The 16,359-nt window shown below is 37.5% G+C and overlaps 1 protein-coding gene across 23 annotated transcripts in view; it reads right to left on the bottom strand.

Moving 5' to 3' along the window:
• cacna1c (calcium voltage-gated channel subunit alpha1 C) overlaps positions 1–16,359 on the bottom strand; it is a 650,264-nt gene that overhangs the window by 180,483 nt on the left and 453,422 nt on the right. For 21 of the 23 annotated variants that reach the window (XM_062981179.1, XM_062981177.1, XM_062981163.1 and 18 more), the window contains exons 8-9: positions 6,198–6,301; positions 2,633–2,805 (exon numbers count right to left, since the gene is read on the bottom strand). In XM_062981179.1, coding sequence (XP_062837249.1) covers positions 2,633–2,805; positions 6,198–6,301 — 277 coding nt within the window. Of the gene's footprint in view, positions 1–2,632; positions 2,806–5,723; positions 5,828–6,197; positions 6,302–16,359 lie in introns of all 23 variants that reach the window. The other 2 variants (XM_062981184.1, XM_062981183.1) reach the window with 1 other exon arrangement.

Raw genomic sequence — 16,359 nt, 5'->3', positions numbered from 1 at the left:
AGATGAGATGGGGACATCTAGAGTACTTGTGCCCATTAAAAGATCCTTACCTGCACTACTGTATATATAAGACTAATCATCCTACCGTGTCCTTCATGAAATTTCTTAATCCGTTTCTGTTGGCTGAATCAACATATCCAGGTTCTTATGTTCCAGTAGCTAATTATATAGCTAATACTCCCTTTCTGCTCATTAGCTCCCTGATAGTTTCTGTTGTGGTTTCTGATATGGTTTTGTTTATCAGCAAGAAATTCATTTTGGCTTACAGTATTAAATACATCAATTCCTGGCTTTCAGTTTCAATCTGATCATGGGATTAGGAGCATTTAAGTGAGAGAAAACAAATACCTTATGATACAGCTGTTCTTCAGAATGCTATCAGTTAATGGCAGCTGCACCACTAATTGGTTTTATGGGAAAGATGATGCGCTGAACAATTATTTGGAAATGGGAGCAGGAATCATTTTTGTAGTTGTGTTCATGTATCAAGAAACCTGAAGTCTGAATCTTCATTCAGTATCACTAACACAATGATGTTTAAAACAACTGCCAAAAATATTAATTTTATTGGCTGCTCTCAGATATATTTTCAAGAATTGAGGGTCTATTCTGACTTGCTATGACAGATCTACATAATTGGATATATAATCCGATGGTGTGTCTGTCCCGAGCAGTCACAAACACTGCCATTCAATTCTTTTCCTGTTAACACAATATTTTCCCGATATATATGGTAACCTCTTTTTATAACAAACCTTACAGAATTTGATTAACATTCTGGAAGCAAATGCATAATGTATTTTATATGTAAGGTATGCAATTTTATTTTGTAAACTAACAAAATGGTCATTAGCATTATTATTCAGAAAGATAAAACATTACAATCATGGCTGTGCACAGTAGTGCATTACACAATGCATAAAACCATGACAAAGAAACATTTTAAGTGAGGAGTGTATCAGTGTTTCCAAGTACAAATAATCTAACAATCTTGTCAGATGTATCTTTTCCTCTATGCACATGAGTCACTTGTTTAAGAAATCCAAGGTTAATCAACAGGAACATCTATTTACTGTCCTGCAAAATTAGGATTAGAGTATTCTGAACTTTGTAAAATAACAAGCTGATTGAAGTTTGTTAAACAGATACAGATTCCTCTGCTATGTTCTCTAAACTTCTCAATATTGATCAATTATTTCTATAACTATTTTTGAAACTGATGTATGCAGATATTGTCACTGCTATAGTTTTCAATTTCTGTCATTTCCCAGCCAAGGCATTTACGTGAAAGGGGATGTTAAAGCATTACATGGTTTTTTCTTTCTTTTTGAGAATTCAGTTATGTGCACAATTGCATTAGCAGTCTATCAGGAAGAATATTGCTATCAGCTGTTCAACAGTGAGTCCTCCATAGGAGGGTGATGCTACCTGAAGCTGGAACTTTATCTTCCAGATGCTAGTGATGAAGATTGCATAGGATAAACACTGGATGGAGGGCATCAACTAGGTTGAAACTGGACATGATAGCTTTATAGCTTTATAGAAAACAACTTTCACTATGTCATGCAATCTAGTAACAAGCAGTACTTACTGAAACACCCTCTTCTATGCATGCATTAAAGCTACAGGAGCCATCATAATTTTTCATCAGCTGTTTTTTTAATATTTAAAATGTGTTTTTATAAAGGGGATGATATACCCATATATATAAAGTAACATAACTGTGACACTAACAGTGAACAGATAGTAAAACAAGAGAAGCATTGATGCCACCCAAAAAATTTAGAATTAGTTTTAAATACCAATGATATCTAAGCTATGAGATAGAAGATTTGTAGAAAGCAAACAGATTCTAATCAAAATGAGATAAAAGGCACTTCCATCTCATAGTTTGAAGGAGAAAACCCTAGTAGCATCCATACTGTCCCTGTCACTAATCAGTGTAAGTATGAGTTATAAAGAATACTCAGTTTTTCTCATCCCCAGATATAGCAATATAACAATAAACCAAGACACTTTTGAAAAGCTACATGAGTGAAAAATCTTTCAGTGGGAGTGAAAAGATCAGTACTTTCCTATTTTTTCATTTTCAGCAGTATTTTTCACTCGGGGGGTTGGTGCTCATCTCCATTTCTAAGCCGAAAAACCGGCATTGTTCATAGACGCCTCCAAGGTCATGTGGCTGACATGACCGCACGGAGCACCATTATCTTCCTGCAGGAGCGGTACCTATTGATCTACTCACATTTGCTAGGTTGGCAGATGCTGGGGCTAAAAGCAGGAACTCACCCCACTCTCCAGATTTGAACCACCGACCTTTTGGTCAGCAAGTTCATCGGCTTAGCGGTTTCAGCACTGACAAATTCCTTTAAGAAAAATTATAGGTCATCCCCCCTTTCTTATGTTAGAACTATCAAATTATGTCAAAATAATACAAAATCTTCCAGAGTTAATATTAATTTTGTATCTTTCCTCCCTCATCTTAATATAAATAAGTATTAACAGCACAGTTGAATGGCAAGGTATTATGTCACCATTTTAGTTCCTGTGAATATATGTAAATAATATGTGCAACTCTTCTTAAAAACCTACCTCAGCTTAGCAGTTCAAAGTGAAATGGGAAAGTGCTTACTGTTTCTGGGCTTCTCCTCATCCATGCCTTCATCTTCATTTTCTGGATCAATGTCTTCTGCTTGAGTTATCCAATCCAGATATCCCTTCAAGTCCTCCTCCAGCTGCTGCTTCTCTCTTAACTTTTGAAAGTCACCCCGAGCTTTTGCTTTCTCTCTTTCTTTAGAAAACTCCCTGAGAAGAGGGAGGGAATAAAAAGACGAGAAAAGGATAGGGAGGAAGAGAGAGAGAGAGGGAGAGAAGACAATCAATATGAATTGTACTGAAAATACTAAGTTGCTAATTCAACTATCCACATTAAATTCAGACCATATTGTTGATACAATGTGGTTCCTATATTTCAGATATACTGATATCAGTTGCTTATAATAGTTCTCTGTGTGGTACCTGAGTTTCACTTTATTATTTGTTATGAAATGTTTCAAGCTGGTCAAATTTTATGGGAAATAACCACTCCAATAGTTCTTGATTGAACCCAGCTGATGGTATATAAGGTGAGGTGCTTTCTTCTCTGTTGAAGAGAAATACTCACAGCTACTGTATGTGCCAAAATATATCTCTCATTTGTTACCTTGCTACTTTTTTGCTCCATCCTCTCTTAGGAATGCAATAATAAAGACTTTAAAGCAGAGAATTGCAAGAGACTTCACTTAACCCTCAAAATCAAAAGCAGGTCTGTCAATCAGTTATAGCAGAGAGCTTTGTTGTAAGTTAGATGGATGCATCACATCCAAAGACTTATGGCAAAATACATATTAAAAATGGATAGTTAAAAATCCCCTGAGTGGATTTGGGTAAGGTAATGATATGTTTCTCCTTCTTAAGTTTGTATAAATATTAATGTGCATAGCACTTTGACTAAACATCGTTCACACTGTTGTATCAGAGGAGCCAACAAGCTAAAGAACTATTCAGTGTTTCATATTTGTTTGAAAGCTATCTTAATAGTTATATTTTTATAAAGCTGCTGGGTATTTATTGCTTCCAAAGTATCAATTAGAAGAAACATGAAATAAAAAATATGCATGTTGATAGATAATAAAAAAAAATTCTAGCAATATTCTTTAGTCAAAATAGTCTAAACTAGCCATAATGGATAATTTCTACTTAAAGACGGGAGAGGTAAACTTACCTAACTAATCAAACCATTGGTCCAACTAATTCAGTGTTATGTATTCTGACTGACAGTAATCCTCCAAAGGTAAAAATAAGCATCTATCCCATATGCAGTCCCCTGGATATATCTAATGAACTATATGAAAAGAAACCCCATAGGTAGTGCTAACATACTAACATGCAACCAAAATCACCTTCAAATGATTCCCACATGGTAACATCCTTATGAAATGCTTGCAAGTTCATTTCAACACGTTACAATGACTATCTACTATTTATGATAGTTTTATCAAGTGATCTATAGATTTGTTAACTGTTTTTTTTTCATTTACATGGACTATTTTTTTGAGCAAGTCTGATATATGTTGATAGGGTTTCAAATACAACCAGTAAGCAACTTAGAACCAGAAAAAATTGTAAACTTGACAGATGTATCATTTTCAAAGCATTCTTTCTTTCTGTCTCGGGCTTCTTATATAACAGTAGTGACTATAGTACATAGTCAATAATGTTGCATACTTATAACCCTTTCCTTCCATGATTAAATCAAGATTTATTGGAGGAAGATTTTACATTAGAAGGAATACATGAAAAAATATGACTAGGTTACAACTTGCTCACATTGTTCCGTTTCTTTTTAATCATAGCCATTTTGGATCATGATGTTATACAGATACTAGCTTTGCCCGGCCACGCGTTGCTGTGGCTCATGCTTTCAGAGTGTTGCTCTTTATTTACTGTCCTGATTTTAGAGATTATATTGTTCTGTATTATTATTAATCGCTTTGAATGCGATTTCCTGCTTCTTGGCAGAATGGGGTTGGACTGGATGGCCCATGAGGTCTCTTCCAACTCTACTATTCTATGATTCTATGATTCTATATCACAGTAATTATTACATATTATATTTATAATCTTATATTATCTGCTTAGAACTGGATTACATGAGGCTCCTTCTTCACAGCTGTATAAATGGGTTATATAGCTGTGTGGAAGGGCCTTGAGTCTACACTGCCATATAATCCAGTGCAAATTAGATAATCTGTGGAACAGGCCAAGGCCTAAGTCTGCCTGTCCCCTGGGCTGAGTAGGTTGCTAGGAGACCAAGTGGGCAGAGATTAGTCCTCTAACTGGCAACAATTGGATAAAAGCAATTATTCCTCTCTCTCTAATTAGGACTTTATTTTTCTTTTCTTTTTGTTGTATCAACCTAGAGCAGTGGATGATGGGTTGTGTTGTCAAATTTCGAGGTTGGGGGGCCTGTAGTTTTGTTGTTTTGTCCGCTGCCCTGATGCCATCACTCTATTATATATATAGATTGATATGCATTTAGTATTTTCTTTTTACCTGACTAGTGTTTCATTTAAAGGGTCTAAAACTGTACCACCAAATTAGAATAATAAAGTGACTTTCAAAAGCCTATAGGTAACATGGTTTAATTTGAGGAAACACTATTCAGAGATTATAGGGGTGAAATTATAAAACTTTCCAGTTAGTCTAGCACTCTGCAGAATGCCCAAAATTGCCACTGTCTCTGTGATGTCAGAGAAGCAAACAATTATCAATATTACTACACCTCATGGTGGGTTCTCACAAAGGACTCAATGTCCTATACTTCTTAAGCTTGTTACTATATTAATTCCTTCTTGCTAAGGATGACAGATCATAACTAGAATGAAGTTTCAAGAAAAAAAATCTTCTTAGGTTTAGCACTGCTGGCTTTTGATAGAGATTCCTCCCTCCATTTTGTGATCTCTTTGATGCCATTATGTCATATGTCATGAATGCTTTCCCTTTAACTCACCGGTGGCTGCATCTCTAATGGGTTTAGCAATCCCAAGTGACATTAGGAGGTAATATTGGGAAGATTTTTGCATCAGGCCCCATATATACAATCCCAGAAAAAGTGGAAATGGCAAATCAGAAGGCCATGTAAGGAAACAACAATTTAAAACATTTTTCCTGGTACTGCTTACCCGCTAAGTACACCGAGAACCAAGTTAAGTACAAAAAATGACCCTATGATGATTAGAGTAACAAAATAGATCCAGGGCCACTCCCTTCCTATGGCATCATTGACCTAGAAGAGTGGAACAATAATTAGTGAGGAAGTTTCTGTTCCTGAGCATTGCAAGGCTCCAAGTTGAAGGGAACTTTAGTCACCAGTGTTGATTTGATTCATGTATCTGGTTTAGCCAATTATGAAAAAACTTTTTCCAACTCCAGGTGGAATGAAATAATTAGTCAGCTTAACAAATGCATTTCTCCTTTATAATGTTATTATACCATAATGCAACTGGCTGCAGATAATATTGACTGGATATTTAATATACACATTGGATTTGCCTGTGATAAATAAGGAATTCTGGTGATATGGAAGCACCCTAACTTTGGAGTCTTGCTATGCTACAGCATGAGGAGGGAAAAGAACACCAAAACCAACAGCTTACCCGCTCAACACACCAAGAACCAGATTTAGAACGAAAAAGGATCCAAAGATGACCAGACTGACAAAGTACACCCAGGGTAACTCATAGCCCATAGCGTCCTGCATCTGGAAAGATGGAGGATAGTTAGAAGACAGAGACAGAAAGAATCTGACTAAGTAAAGAAGACAGAATAAGGCTTGTGGATTGATAGATTGTTTGGCTCATTTTTTAACTCACCTAATTTTAACTGCTTTGAATACGTAATATGGTATTTTTGTAACTGAAATAGATTTCAAAGTTTTATTTTTATATGGTGAATGATATATATAATCTAAATAAAGTATCACTGTTTAGTGGAGTGAGTTGTAGAGGCATGGATTAAGGCAATGTGATCTACATTACAATATTATTATTTTATTCTCTCCTGATGGAAACATGATAAAAACGTGAAGATAATGACTAAAACATATTATTGAATGTACTTTTGTGCACATTTCAATATTTATCCACAATTGTCTAGCACTATTTATGTGTTGTTAGGTAACAAACTGTGTCTGCACATACTGTTATAATGATTCTCATTGATTTCAGAGACCAATTTATTATGCCAAGAATTCTTATTGGGAATGACAACATTTATAAAATAGCAATAACATAACTCATTATTTGAATTTCATTCATGGATTTGTTTTTCCCCAGGTGCACCATTACCAAGAAATGACATGAAGCAATGGCTTCAGACTGCACATTCCTGAAGGAGAACCTGTTTTGAACCTTTGCCTTTTTTTTGGTCATTGTTTTGTTTTAATGAGCAGAGAAAGAGGCATCATTGTACCATTTTATTCTAGGGGCAAAAATTATAGAGACAAAAATATTCAAGTTTGGTACTGTTTCATAAAGCTGTATAGGAAATGAGGTTGGACCGACCAAAGCATCAACAGAACTTTGAAAGAAGAATTGCAGATTCAAAAGCAAAAGTTGTATCATTCAAGGCTATTAGGACCTTACACTTCATAGACATGTAAAGTGACTCGGATACAAAAAAGGAAATTAAAGGAAGACGACCATTATTGTGCATGGTATGTTATATACAAGTGAATTCATGAAAGGTTTGTTCCACAATGACATTTCTTATTTTGTCAAAGTAATGACACATCTTTTTGATGTTTACATATCCTTAGTAATAACCACAGAATGGGAATCATGGGGCCCTCAAGATGGTATTGAATGGCACTATTCCTCCCAACAGTCCTCATCGTTGCCTGTGCTTGCTTGGGGTGATAGGAGTTGTACTCCAGCAACATCTGGCTGGTCACATATTTCCAATATTTGTTCTAGAAATGCACTCCAAGGTCTGCATCCTATCTAGGATTGAATCAATCACTGAATCATCTGAATTTGCACACATGCCTAATGTATATAATTCAGCAACTGATTCCATAGGTCTATTCTGGTTTCGGGACAAATGTTGAAGTGGAATGTAATTTTCAATTTATTTTTAAAAGGCTGTATTGACATTCCTGAGCTCTTCTCTCATGGAAACTCCATGTATCCTGCCAACTTTAACCAACACCCCTCCCCCCCCCCCCACTTCAGGCTCAGTAACACTTTGCCTACTGCTCACTATTCCAATGAAGATTTGTTTCCTTTTTTTATTATCTGTACACACTGTATCTAAATTAAAAAGAAATACCTTACTGAACAAGACTGAAAAGGATGAGTGAGCTCCTCAAATTTTGATTATACTGTATATTTAGGTGAAAATAATCTGGGTCTCCTGAAAAGGAAGGTCCTAATAATACTAGACAGAGATGACATAGAGAGATTAAAAGAAAGTGGCTGGGAGTAGGGTTGGGTTGGTCAGCCCTCACACCCCAACAGTCATGGAGAAAAGAAAGGGATACCTGTTCATATAGAAAGGTTAACTTGGAGAGGAGAACTATTTATGGCCTGGAGGTTGGGTGCTTTCTTGGCACTTCCTGGCATAATATTTGATTGCACAGAGCTGCATAATAATTATAGAATTTACTTATCAGATGAGTATAGGGGTTGGACTGGATGGCTTGTGAGGTCTCTTCCAACTGTATGATTCTATGATTCTATATACTTTTAGCACCTGCAGTGCAAATTTTAGGTTATTTTACACAGCCTAGCAGAGCCCGGGAGCGAGGAGATGTCCTTGCTTTTGTGAATCATAGTTAGTATAGACATGAGTAAAAAGAAATGGGGACTGGTAAAATTAATTGAACCCTCTTGGTGAAAGAGAATTCCTCGACTTAGACTTAGGATTGGTTGGAGTCTGGTTGAATGAGGGCAATAACTTGCAGGGCCAGTCTATGATAGACTCCCAGCAAAGTTGTGGGTGGAGGGTTTGGCTGGGAAGATATTTCTGGTCAGTAACAGCTGGCCAATGTTAATCTTTTGAGATGCAGGATGACCCTGGCTCTGATGCTCACCCTTGTTGAGTTCATGGAGACTCAGCTGAATTTCACACTTAGTGCACCCCATTCTAGGTTTGGAAATTTAAATAGTTAAATAACATTGCACTAGTGTAATTCATCACTAAAATCTTTATTTCCATGTGGGTGTGCAATGTTGAAAATGAAAGCACAAACAATTTAGAACTATAGCAATGATTTTATGGATATAACCTTAGTGAAAAACTGCAGACCATAAAGAACTTTTCTTGTAAGGAAGATTTGTCTGGAAGGTATCACAAGTTCATCAGTACAAATTTTCTTTATCAAAACAATACAAAACATTTTTCTTGGCGATTCATCAAAATAAATGGAGGAAAATATATGCCTTTCACAAAATTCTGAAATCCCTGACAACAAATGAAGGCTGTTTTTCCTGAACTTGTTTATCTGATAGTGTCTAGTGTTTCCTAATTATCTATGGAGGTCAAAAACTTGCACATTCATATTCAAATGCTGGATCCTGAAATCTACCGGGATGTTTTTTGTATTGATCATCTTGAAACACATGCAAACTCTTATCAAAACACTTGTTCCTGGTTGAAAACTATTGCTACTTAACAGCTGTGGAATTTCAATTAGTTGAGCTCGAGGACGTGGACAAGGTGCATGGAGAGGTGAGGGCTACCACATGCATCCTAGACCCCTGCCCATCCTGGCTGGTGAGAGAAGCCAGAGGGGGATTGGCCGAGTGGGTGAAGGTGGTGGTGAATGCCTCCCTTCGGGAAGGCATATTTCCAGTGAGCCTTAAATTGGCTGTGATCAAACTGCTGTTGCAGAAGCCATCACTGGCCCCCACTCGATTGGACAGCTATCGGCCTATTTCCAATCTCCCCTTTTTGGGCAAGGTTGTGGAACGTGTGGTGGCCAGGCCACTATGCAACTCCAGGCATTCTTGGATGATACTGATTTTCTAGATCTGGCACAGTCTGGCTTCAAGCTGGGGCATGGTACCGAGACAGCCTTGGTCGCCTTAGTCGATGATCTACGCCGGGGACTGGACAGGGGGAGTGGGTCCCTGCTGGTTCTGCTGGGCGTCTCAGTGGCCTTCGATACCGTCGATCACGGAATCCTTCTGGGGCGCCTTGCCAAGATGGGTCTCGGAGGCACTGTTCTGCAGTGGCTTCAGTCCTTCCTGGAGGGTCGTTCCCAGATGGTGTCTTTGGGGGACACCTTATCGGCCCCACAACCATTGACTTGTGGGGTCCTGCAGGGTTCAATACTGTCCCCCATGCTATTTAACATATACATGAAGCCACTGGGAGAGATCACCCAAAGTTTCAGGGTGCGGTGTCATCTGTACGCAGATGATGTCCAGCTCTGTCACTCCTTCCCACCTGTCACTAAGGAGGCTATCCAGGTCCTGAACTGGTGTCTGTCCGCTGTGTCGGACTGGATGAGGACCAACAAATTGAAATTGAATCCAGACAACAGAGGTCCTCCTGGTCAGTTGTAGGGCCAAACAGGGTATAGGGTTACAGCCTGAAGACACAGGTTCACAGTCTGGGTGTTCTCCTGGACTCATTGCTGAGCCTGGAACCCCAGGTTTCAGCGGTGGCCAGGGGAGCATTTGCACAACTAAGACTTGTGCGCCAGCTGCGCCCGTACCTTGGGAAGTCTGACTTGGCCACGGTGGTCCATGCTCTGGTTACATCCCGCTTGGATTACTGCAATGCACTTTACGTGGGGCTGCCTTTGAAAATGGCTCAGAAGCTACAACTACCCTGTTTCCCCTAAAATAAGACATCCCCAAAAGTAAGACCTAGCAAAGGTTTTGTTTGGAAGCATGTCCAACGAACAGAACACCAGAACATGCAGGATCAGTAAATGTACGTATCTTGTTCTAGTAGTAACAAGAAATTCTTGATATGATTCACAGTTTGTCTGGTTAGGCTGGTTTGTGATGACAACTACTGTATAGTATATAATAAATGTTCATTTTTTTTAATTCAACAATAAATGTGAATTCTTCTTCATGGAAAAATAAGACATCCCCTGAAAATAAGACCTAGTGCATATTTGAGAGGAAAAATTAATGTAAGACACTGTCTTATTTTCAGGGAAACATGCTAGTACAACGGACGGCAGCCAGATTAATAACTCGGGCGGCATACAAGGAGCGTACTACTCCCTTGTTAAGACAGCTCCACTGGCTGCCGATATGCTACCGAGCCCAATTCAAAGTGCTGGTCTTGGTCTACAAAGCCCTAAACGGTTCTGGTCCAACTAACCTATCCGAACGTGTCTCCTCCTACAAACCTACGAGAACCTCAAGATCATCTGGGGAGGCCCTGCTCTCGATCCCACCCGCCTCTCAAGCGCGGCTGGTGGGGACGAGAGACAGGGCCTTCTCAGTGGTGGCTCCTCGGCTGTGGAACTCCCTCCCCAGCGACATCCAGTGGGCTCCATCCCTCCTGGGGTTCAGAAAGCAACTGAAGACCTGGCTATGCAAGCAAGTGTTTAAAGAATAAGTTTCGTTGGCTTTGATGCGGTCTGGATTAAGGTTTTTGTACAAGGTCTGGCGGATGAATGGAACAAGCAATTTGCAGTTTTAATTTTGTTTATTGTATATTATGATACTATTTAAATGTTTTAACTGTTTTAAGATTATTTATTGTACGGTTCGGGTGCTGCCTATTATTTATGCAACCGCATCCCCTCTTATGAACCTATTTAGGCTTTAATGCTGGAAAGGTTGTTCTCTTGATCCCATCCCCATCCCAAGCGATGCTGGTGGGGATGAGGAAGAAGGCCTTCTCAGTAGTTGCCTCCAGCTCTGGAACACCCTTCCCCGGAAGATTAGACAAGCAACCACCTTCATGACATTTAGGAGGGATTTGAAGACCTGGCTGTTCAAACAGGCTTTTGGCAATGATTAGCCAACACCTCTTAATGTGGACAAGGTCCTTGCTTATATGGATATACTTTGATTCAGGTAGTAGGGCTCTTATTTAACTTATAGGAATGCCTGTGATTTTAACTAATATTTTATAATGCTTATTGTTTAATTGTTGTTTACTCGTGCTTTGGCTTATTTTGTTTTGTCTTATATTGATCTGATGTATTATTATTTTGTTTATTTTTTATTTTCTATTTATTTTTATTGTATTTATCCATGTTGTAAGCTGCCCCGAGTCCCTTTGGGGATAGTTTATTATTATATGGTTGATATAGGGGAAATAATAATTATATGTTTTGTGATTTGTTTTTATCTGTGTGTGTTTACTGCTTTCAATTAGTCCTTTTCTACTGTGTTTAGAATGGAAGCAGAGTCAAACCGTTTTACCATAAAGCTCTCCCTCTTCATACATGAAAATTACTTAGAAGAAAATCTAAATCATCTTGAAGTTTATACTACATATAAATGAAAAACAAATTTAGTTGATGTTAGGTATATTACATGAATTATTCATTTTATTAAAAGGACTAAAAACTTAAAATATACTTAAAATACAACTATCATGCAGTCCCTATTTTTTCCTGCATTCTCACAGAGATTGAAAAGATGTTATGCCCTTTACAATAATAGTTAAGGTTAACCTATTTGAGGACGAAGTAAGGTTGGGAATATAACACTGTCTTACTATAGGGAAAGTATGTATATATACCTTATATATACAGTGTTCCCTCCTACTTTGCGGTTCACTTTTCGCGGATTTGCTGTTTTGCGATTTTTTAAGAAACTCTAAAAGAATATTATAAATCATAAACAATTACAATTTACAGCCTAAGGAAGGGAGGAAGGAGAAGCCGAAAGGAGTGAAAAGGAGCCCAAGTGGCAACGGGAGAAGGAGGCCATTTATCAACACACAATTGGTTGATAAAGACGTAAAATAGTGTATAACTACTAAAATAATGTATAAATATTAAAATAAATATAGCATCCCTACGTTGCAGATGTTAACTTATTGCAGGTGGTCCTGGAACGTAACCCCCGCGATAAGTGAGGGAACACTGTATACATATACATACGTTATATGTTTGTTATATATATTCACTGTGTTTATGTACACTTCTAAAATCAATCAAAATACAAAACATTTCACTTCCTATTTTAAGTAGCTCAAGGTGGATTACAACATAGTTAAAATGCATAATCATTGTAAAGATTCTATACATACACATATTAAAATGTATTGCCAAGGTATTCTTTAGATGCAGGGCCTACATTTTGAGTGATTCAGTCAATGGGTGTCCTTGGCATTTATCAGGCAAAGTATTTGTCTTTATTATCTATTTATTTATTTATTTCTATCCTGCTTTTTCCCCACGGGTGGGATTCAAAGCAGCGTACAACATATAAAATTCATACAAACACATCCGACTGCAGTACAATATCAGATTAAAACATCATCCTGATATAAAAACCCAATTAACATGTCAAATATAACAATTTAAAAACCTGCAGCAAGCACCATTTACAGATATCCATAACCTCTGGCCTCTAAAGTTATTTGTCAGGTATTATGAAATTATTTATCAGACTGGAAGTGCCTATTTTCATTCATCTGGGAAGGCCTGGCTCCACAAAGGTTTTAATTTGCAAATGAAAGGCCAGTAAGGAGGAGGCTGATTGTACCTCATTAGGGAGGGAGTTCCAGAGCCACAGTGCCACCACCGAGAAGGCCCTCTCTCTCGTTCCCACCAAATGTGCCTGCGATGGTGGTGGGACCAAGAGAAAGGCCTCTCCTGCAGATCTCAGGGCTCAAGTGGGTTGGTAGAAGGACATATGGTCTCTCAAGTAGGCTGGGCCTACTGTAAATAGGCCAAAGCCAGCACCTTGAATTGTGCCCGGAAACAAACCGGAAGCCAGTGTAGCTGCTTCAGGAGCAGGTTGGTTATTTCTCTATATCCCGCTCCCATGAGCAGTCTAACACCTGACCTTTGAACCAGTTGAAGTTTCCAAACACTCTTCTGGGGCAGCCCCACGTAGTAATCTAGCCTGGATGCATTATATTTATTTATTTATTTATTTATTTATTTAATACATTTGTATCCCATCTTTCCCACCCCTTAGGGGGGACTCAGGACGGCTTCACAACTGGCAATCATTAGATGCCAGAACAATAATTATAGAAACAAATTACAATTAAAACGGATCATTAAAACATCAATTATAAAACATCATTTAAAAATTACACATGAACTTCTATTTGGAGTTCACAGTTTAGATGCCCTTTTGTGAATATCTTGATAATTATATCTAAATAAGAATAATCTGTTGCTCTTCACGTTTGGTAGTCTTTTAGTATAACCTTTCTAGTAGCTTATTATTTTACACAATATACTGGTGTATTAATACTCGTTCATGAAGCTGCAATCTCCTAAATCATCATAATCATCACCATTTTAAAAATGTTAACTCCCTGGCCTAGTTAGTAAGTCAATTTATTTTATTTCAGCATTAATTTTGTCTGACCTTGTAGAAATTCCCTATGTACTTTCAAAATGTATTTGATTATATTGTATTTGCCAGGGGGCCACCTTGCCTAGCAGTTAAAGTGTTTTTTTTTAAAAAAAAGATCTCTTCACTTTTAAAACTGATTTTTTAAAATGACCACAAAAATCAATGATGATTTACACAAGAGGGTTGATTATTCTTTCATTGATAGCATTACCATGCATTTGTCTCTGTTGCCTCTAATATTAGTTATTAAAATATCTTTTCAACCTTTGAAAACCCTGGACTTCATATCCAAAAGAATAAAATATTGCCTGTAAGCAGTACAACATATCCACATGTAACACGGAGAGGCAAATAAATAAATAAATAAATAAATAGTAAATAAATAAATAACCAAGTGACCTTCTGCTTATATATTTTTTTACATTTACAAGGCTGATGACTGAGACAGAGATTTACATCTCCGCACATAAAATCTTCCATTTTCCACCACTGAAAAAAAATCTGTACTGGGGATTTATATATGTATACCTGTGTTTCTGTGCAACAGCACCAAAGTATTACTGTATTGCTTTACATTGTCTCTACAAATATTTGAACATAAAGATCAGAAGAATCAGTCATGTAAAATATATGTATATTGCTTGTCCTCTTTCATAATCACGTTTTCACCAACTGTGTTTCAAGTTGCGGCATATCTACCAGAACTGAGCTTTCACAAGTGTCTTACAGCATTCAACGTTAAAAGCAGTACACTGAGGCCCCTTCTACACTGCCATATAAAATCTGGATTATCTACTTTGAACTTGATTGTATGGCAGTGTAGATTTCTATAATCCAGTTCAAAGCAGATAATGTGAATTATCTGATTTGATAATCTGGATTATATGGCAGTGTAGAAGGGACCTAATATGGACAAAGGAAAAACGCTCTCAAGTTTTTATTAGATCACATATTGTAAATTGATTCATAAATATCCCAACCCTTAAGATGCAGGACAGCAGCTTTTGTGCTAATCCTGGATATATACTGTGTTTCCCCGAAAATAAGACAGTGTCTTATATTAATTTTTGCTCCCAAAGATGCGCTAGGTCTTACTTTCAGGGGATGTCTTATTTTTCCATGAAGAATTCACATTTATTGTTGAACCAAAAAATGAACATTTATTATATACTGTACAGTAGTTGTCATCACAAACCAGCATAACCAGACAAACTATGAATCCTATCAAGAATTTCTTGTTACTACCAATATTTCTATGTACAACACTATGGTACGTACATTTACCGATCCTGCATGCTCTGGTGTTCTGTTCGGCGGGCACTCTTCCAAACAAAAACTTTGCTAGGTCTTACTTTCGGGGGAGGCCTTATATTTAGCAATTCAGCAAAACCTCTACTAGTTCTTATTTTCTGAGGATGTCTTATTTTAGGGGAAACAGGGTTTATGATTAGTGATGTTAGTGTGTACTTATACCAGTTCATTCTCTTGTCACCATTTTATTGTATTGTACTCTTAGTGACATAGGCTGGCATTGTTTGCTTAAAATAACCCCACAGCACATTAAAGCAGTGGCATGTGAATGATTAGCATTTTATTAATAGTAACAGCAGAGCTGGCAACTGCCGAAGGTTGAAGAGCCACAAGAGTTCTCTATAGGACCCCTGGAGAACCATCTCCTCCACCATATACACTTCCAAGTATAAAAAATATTTGTGAGTTTATTTAAACTAATCTGCCTTAGCACCCTTCCGCACAGCCATATAACTCAGAATATCAAGGCAGATAATCCACAATATCTAATTTGAACTGGGTTATCTGAGTCCACATTGCCATATAATCTAGTTCAATGTGGATTTTATACAGCTGCATGGAAGGGCCCTTACATTTCCAAATCTTGTCTCTTCAGCTGTTTTGTTTTAATCCTTTAAAAGTATTGTTATTAATTTAAACGAACACCCATTTGATTAATGGGGATCAGCATGGGGAAAGCAGATTTATTGTACTAGACTACATATAATTTTGGCTTATTTGAAATGGAGAATAGGCAAAGAGAAAGATAGCAATGTCATTCTCCCTCCTATTAAGGGGATTTTGGGTTCTGCAGAGAGGGCTTTAATTGAGACACCATATTCTTGTTGAAGTAGCCTAGAATTTCTTTTTTTCATCATCAAAATTCTAGTATTGACATCAAACTAACTGAGGCACCTTCCACACAGCTGTACAAAATCCACATTGAACTGGATTATATGGCAGAGTGGACTCAGATAAAACAAGTCAAAGCAGATAGTGTGGATTATCT

This window comes from Anolis carolinensis, chromosome 5 (genome assembly GCF_035594765.1).
Source record: "Anolis carolinensis isolate JA03-04 chromosome 5, rAnoCar3.1.pri, whole genome shotgun sequence".
NCBI classification, from domain to species: Eukaryota; Metazoa; Chordata; class Lepidosauria; order Squamata; family Dactyloidae; genus Anolis; species Anolis carolinensis.
This window is presented reverse-complemented; position numbering and strand designations above follow the sequence as displayed.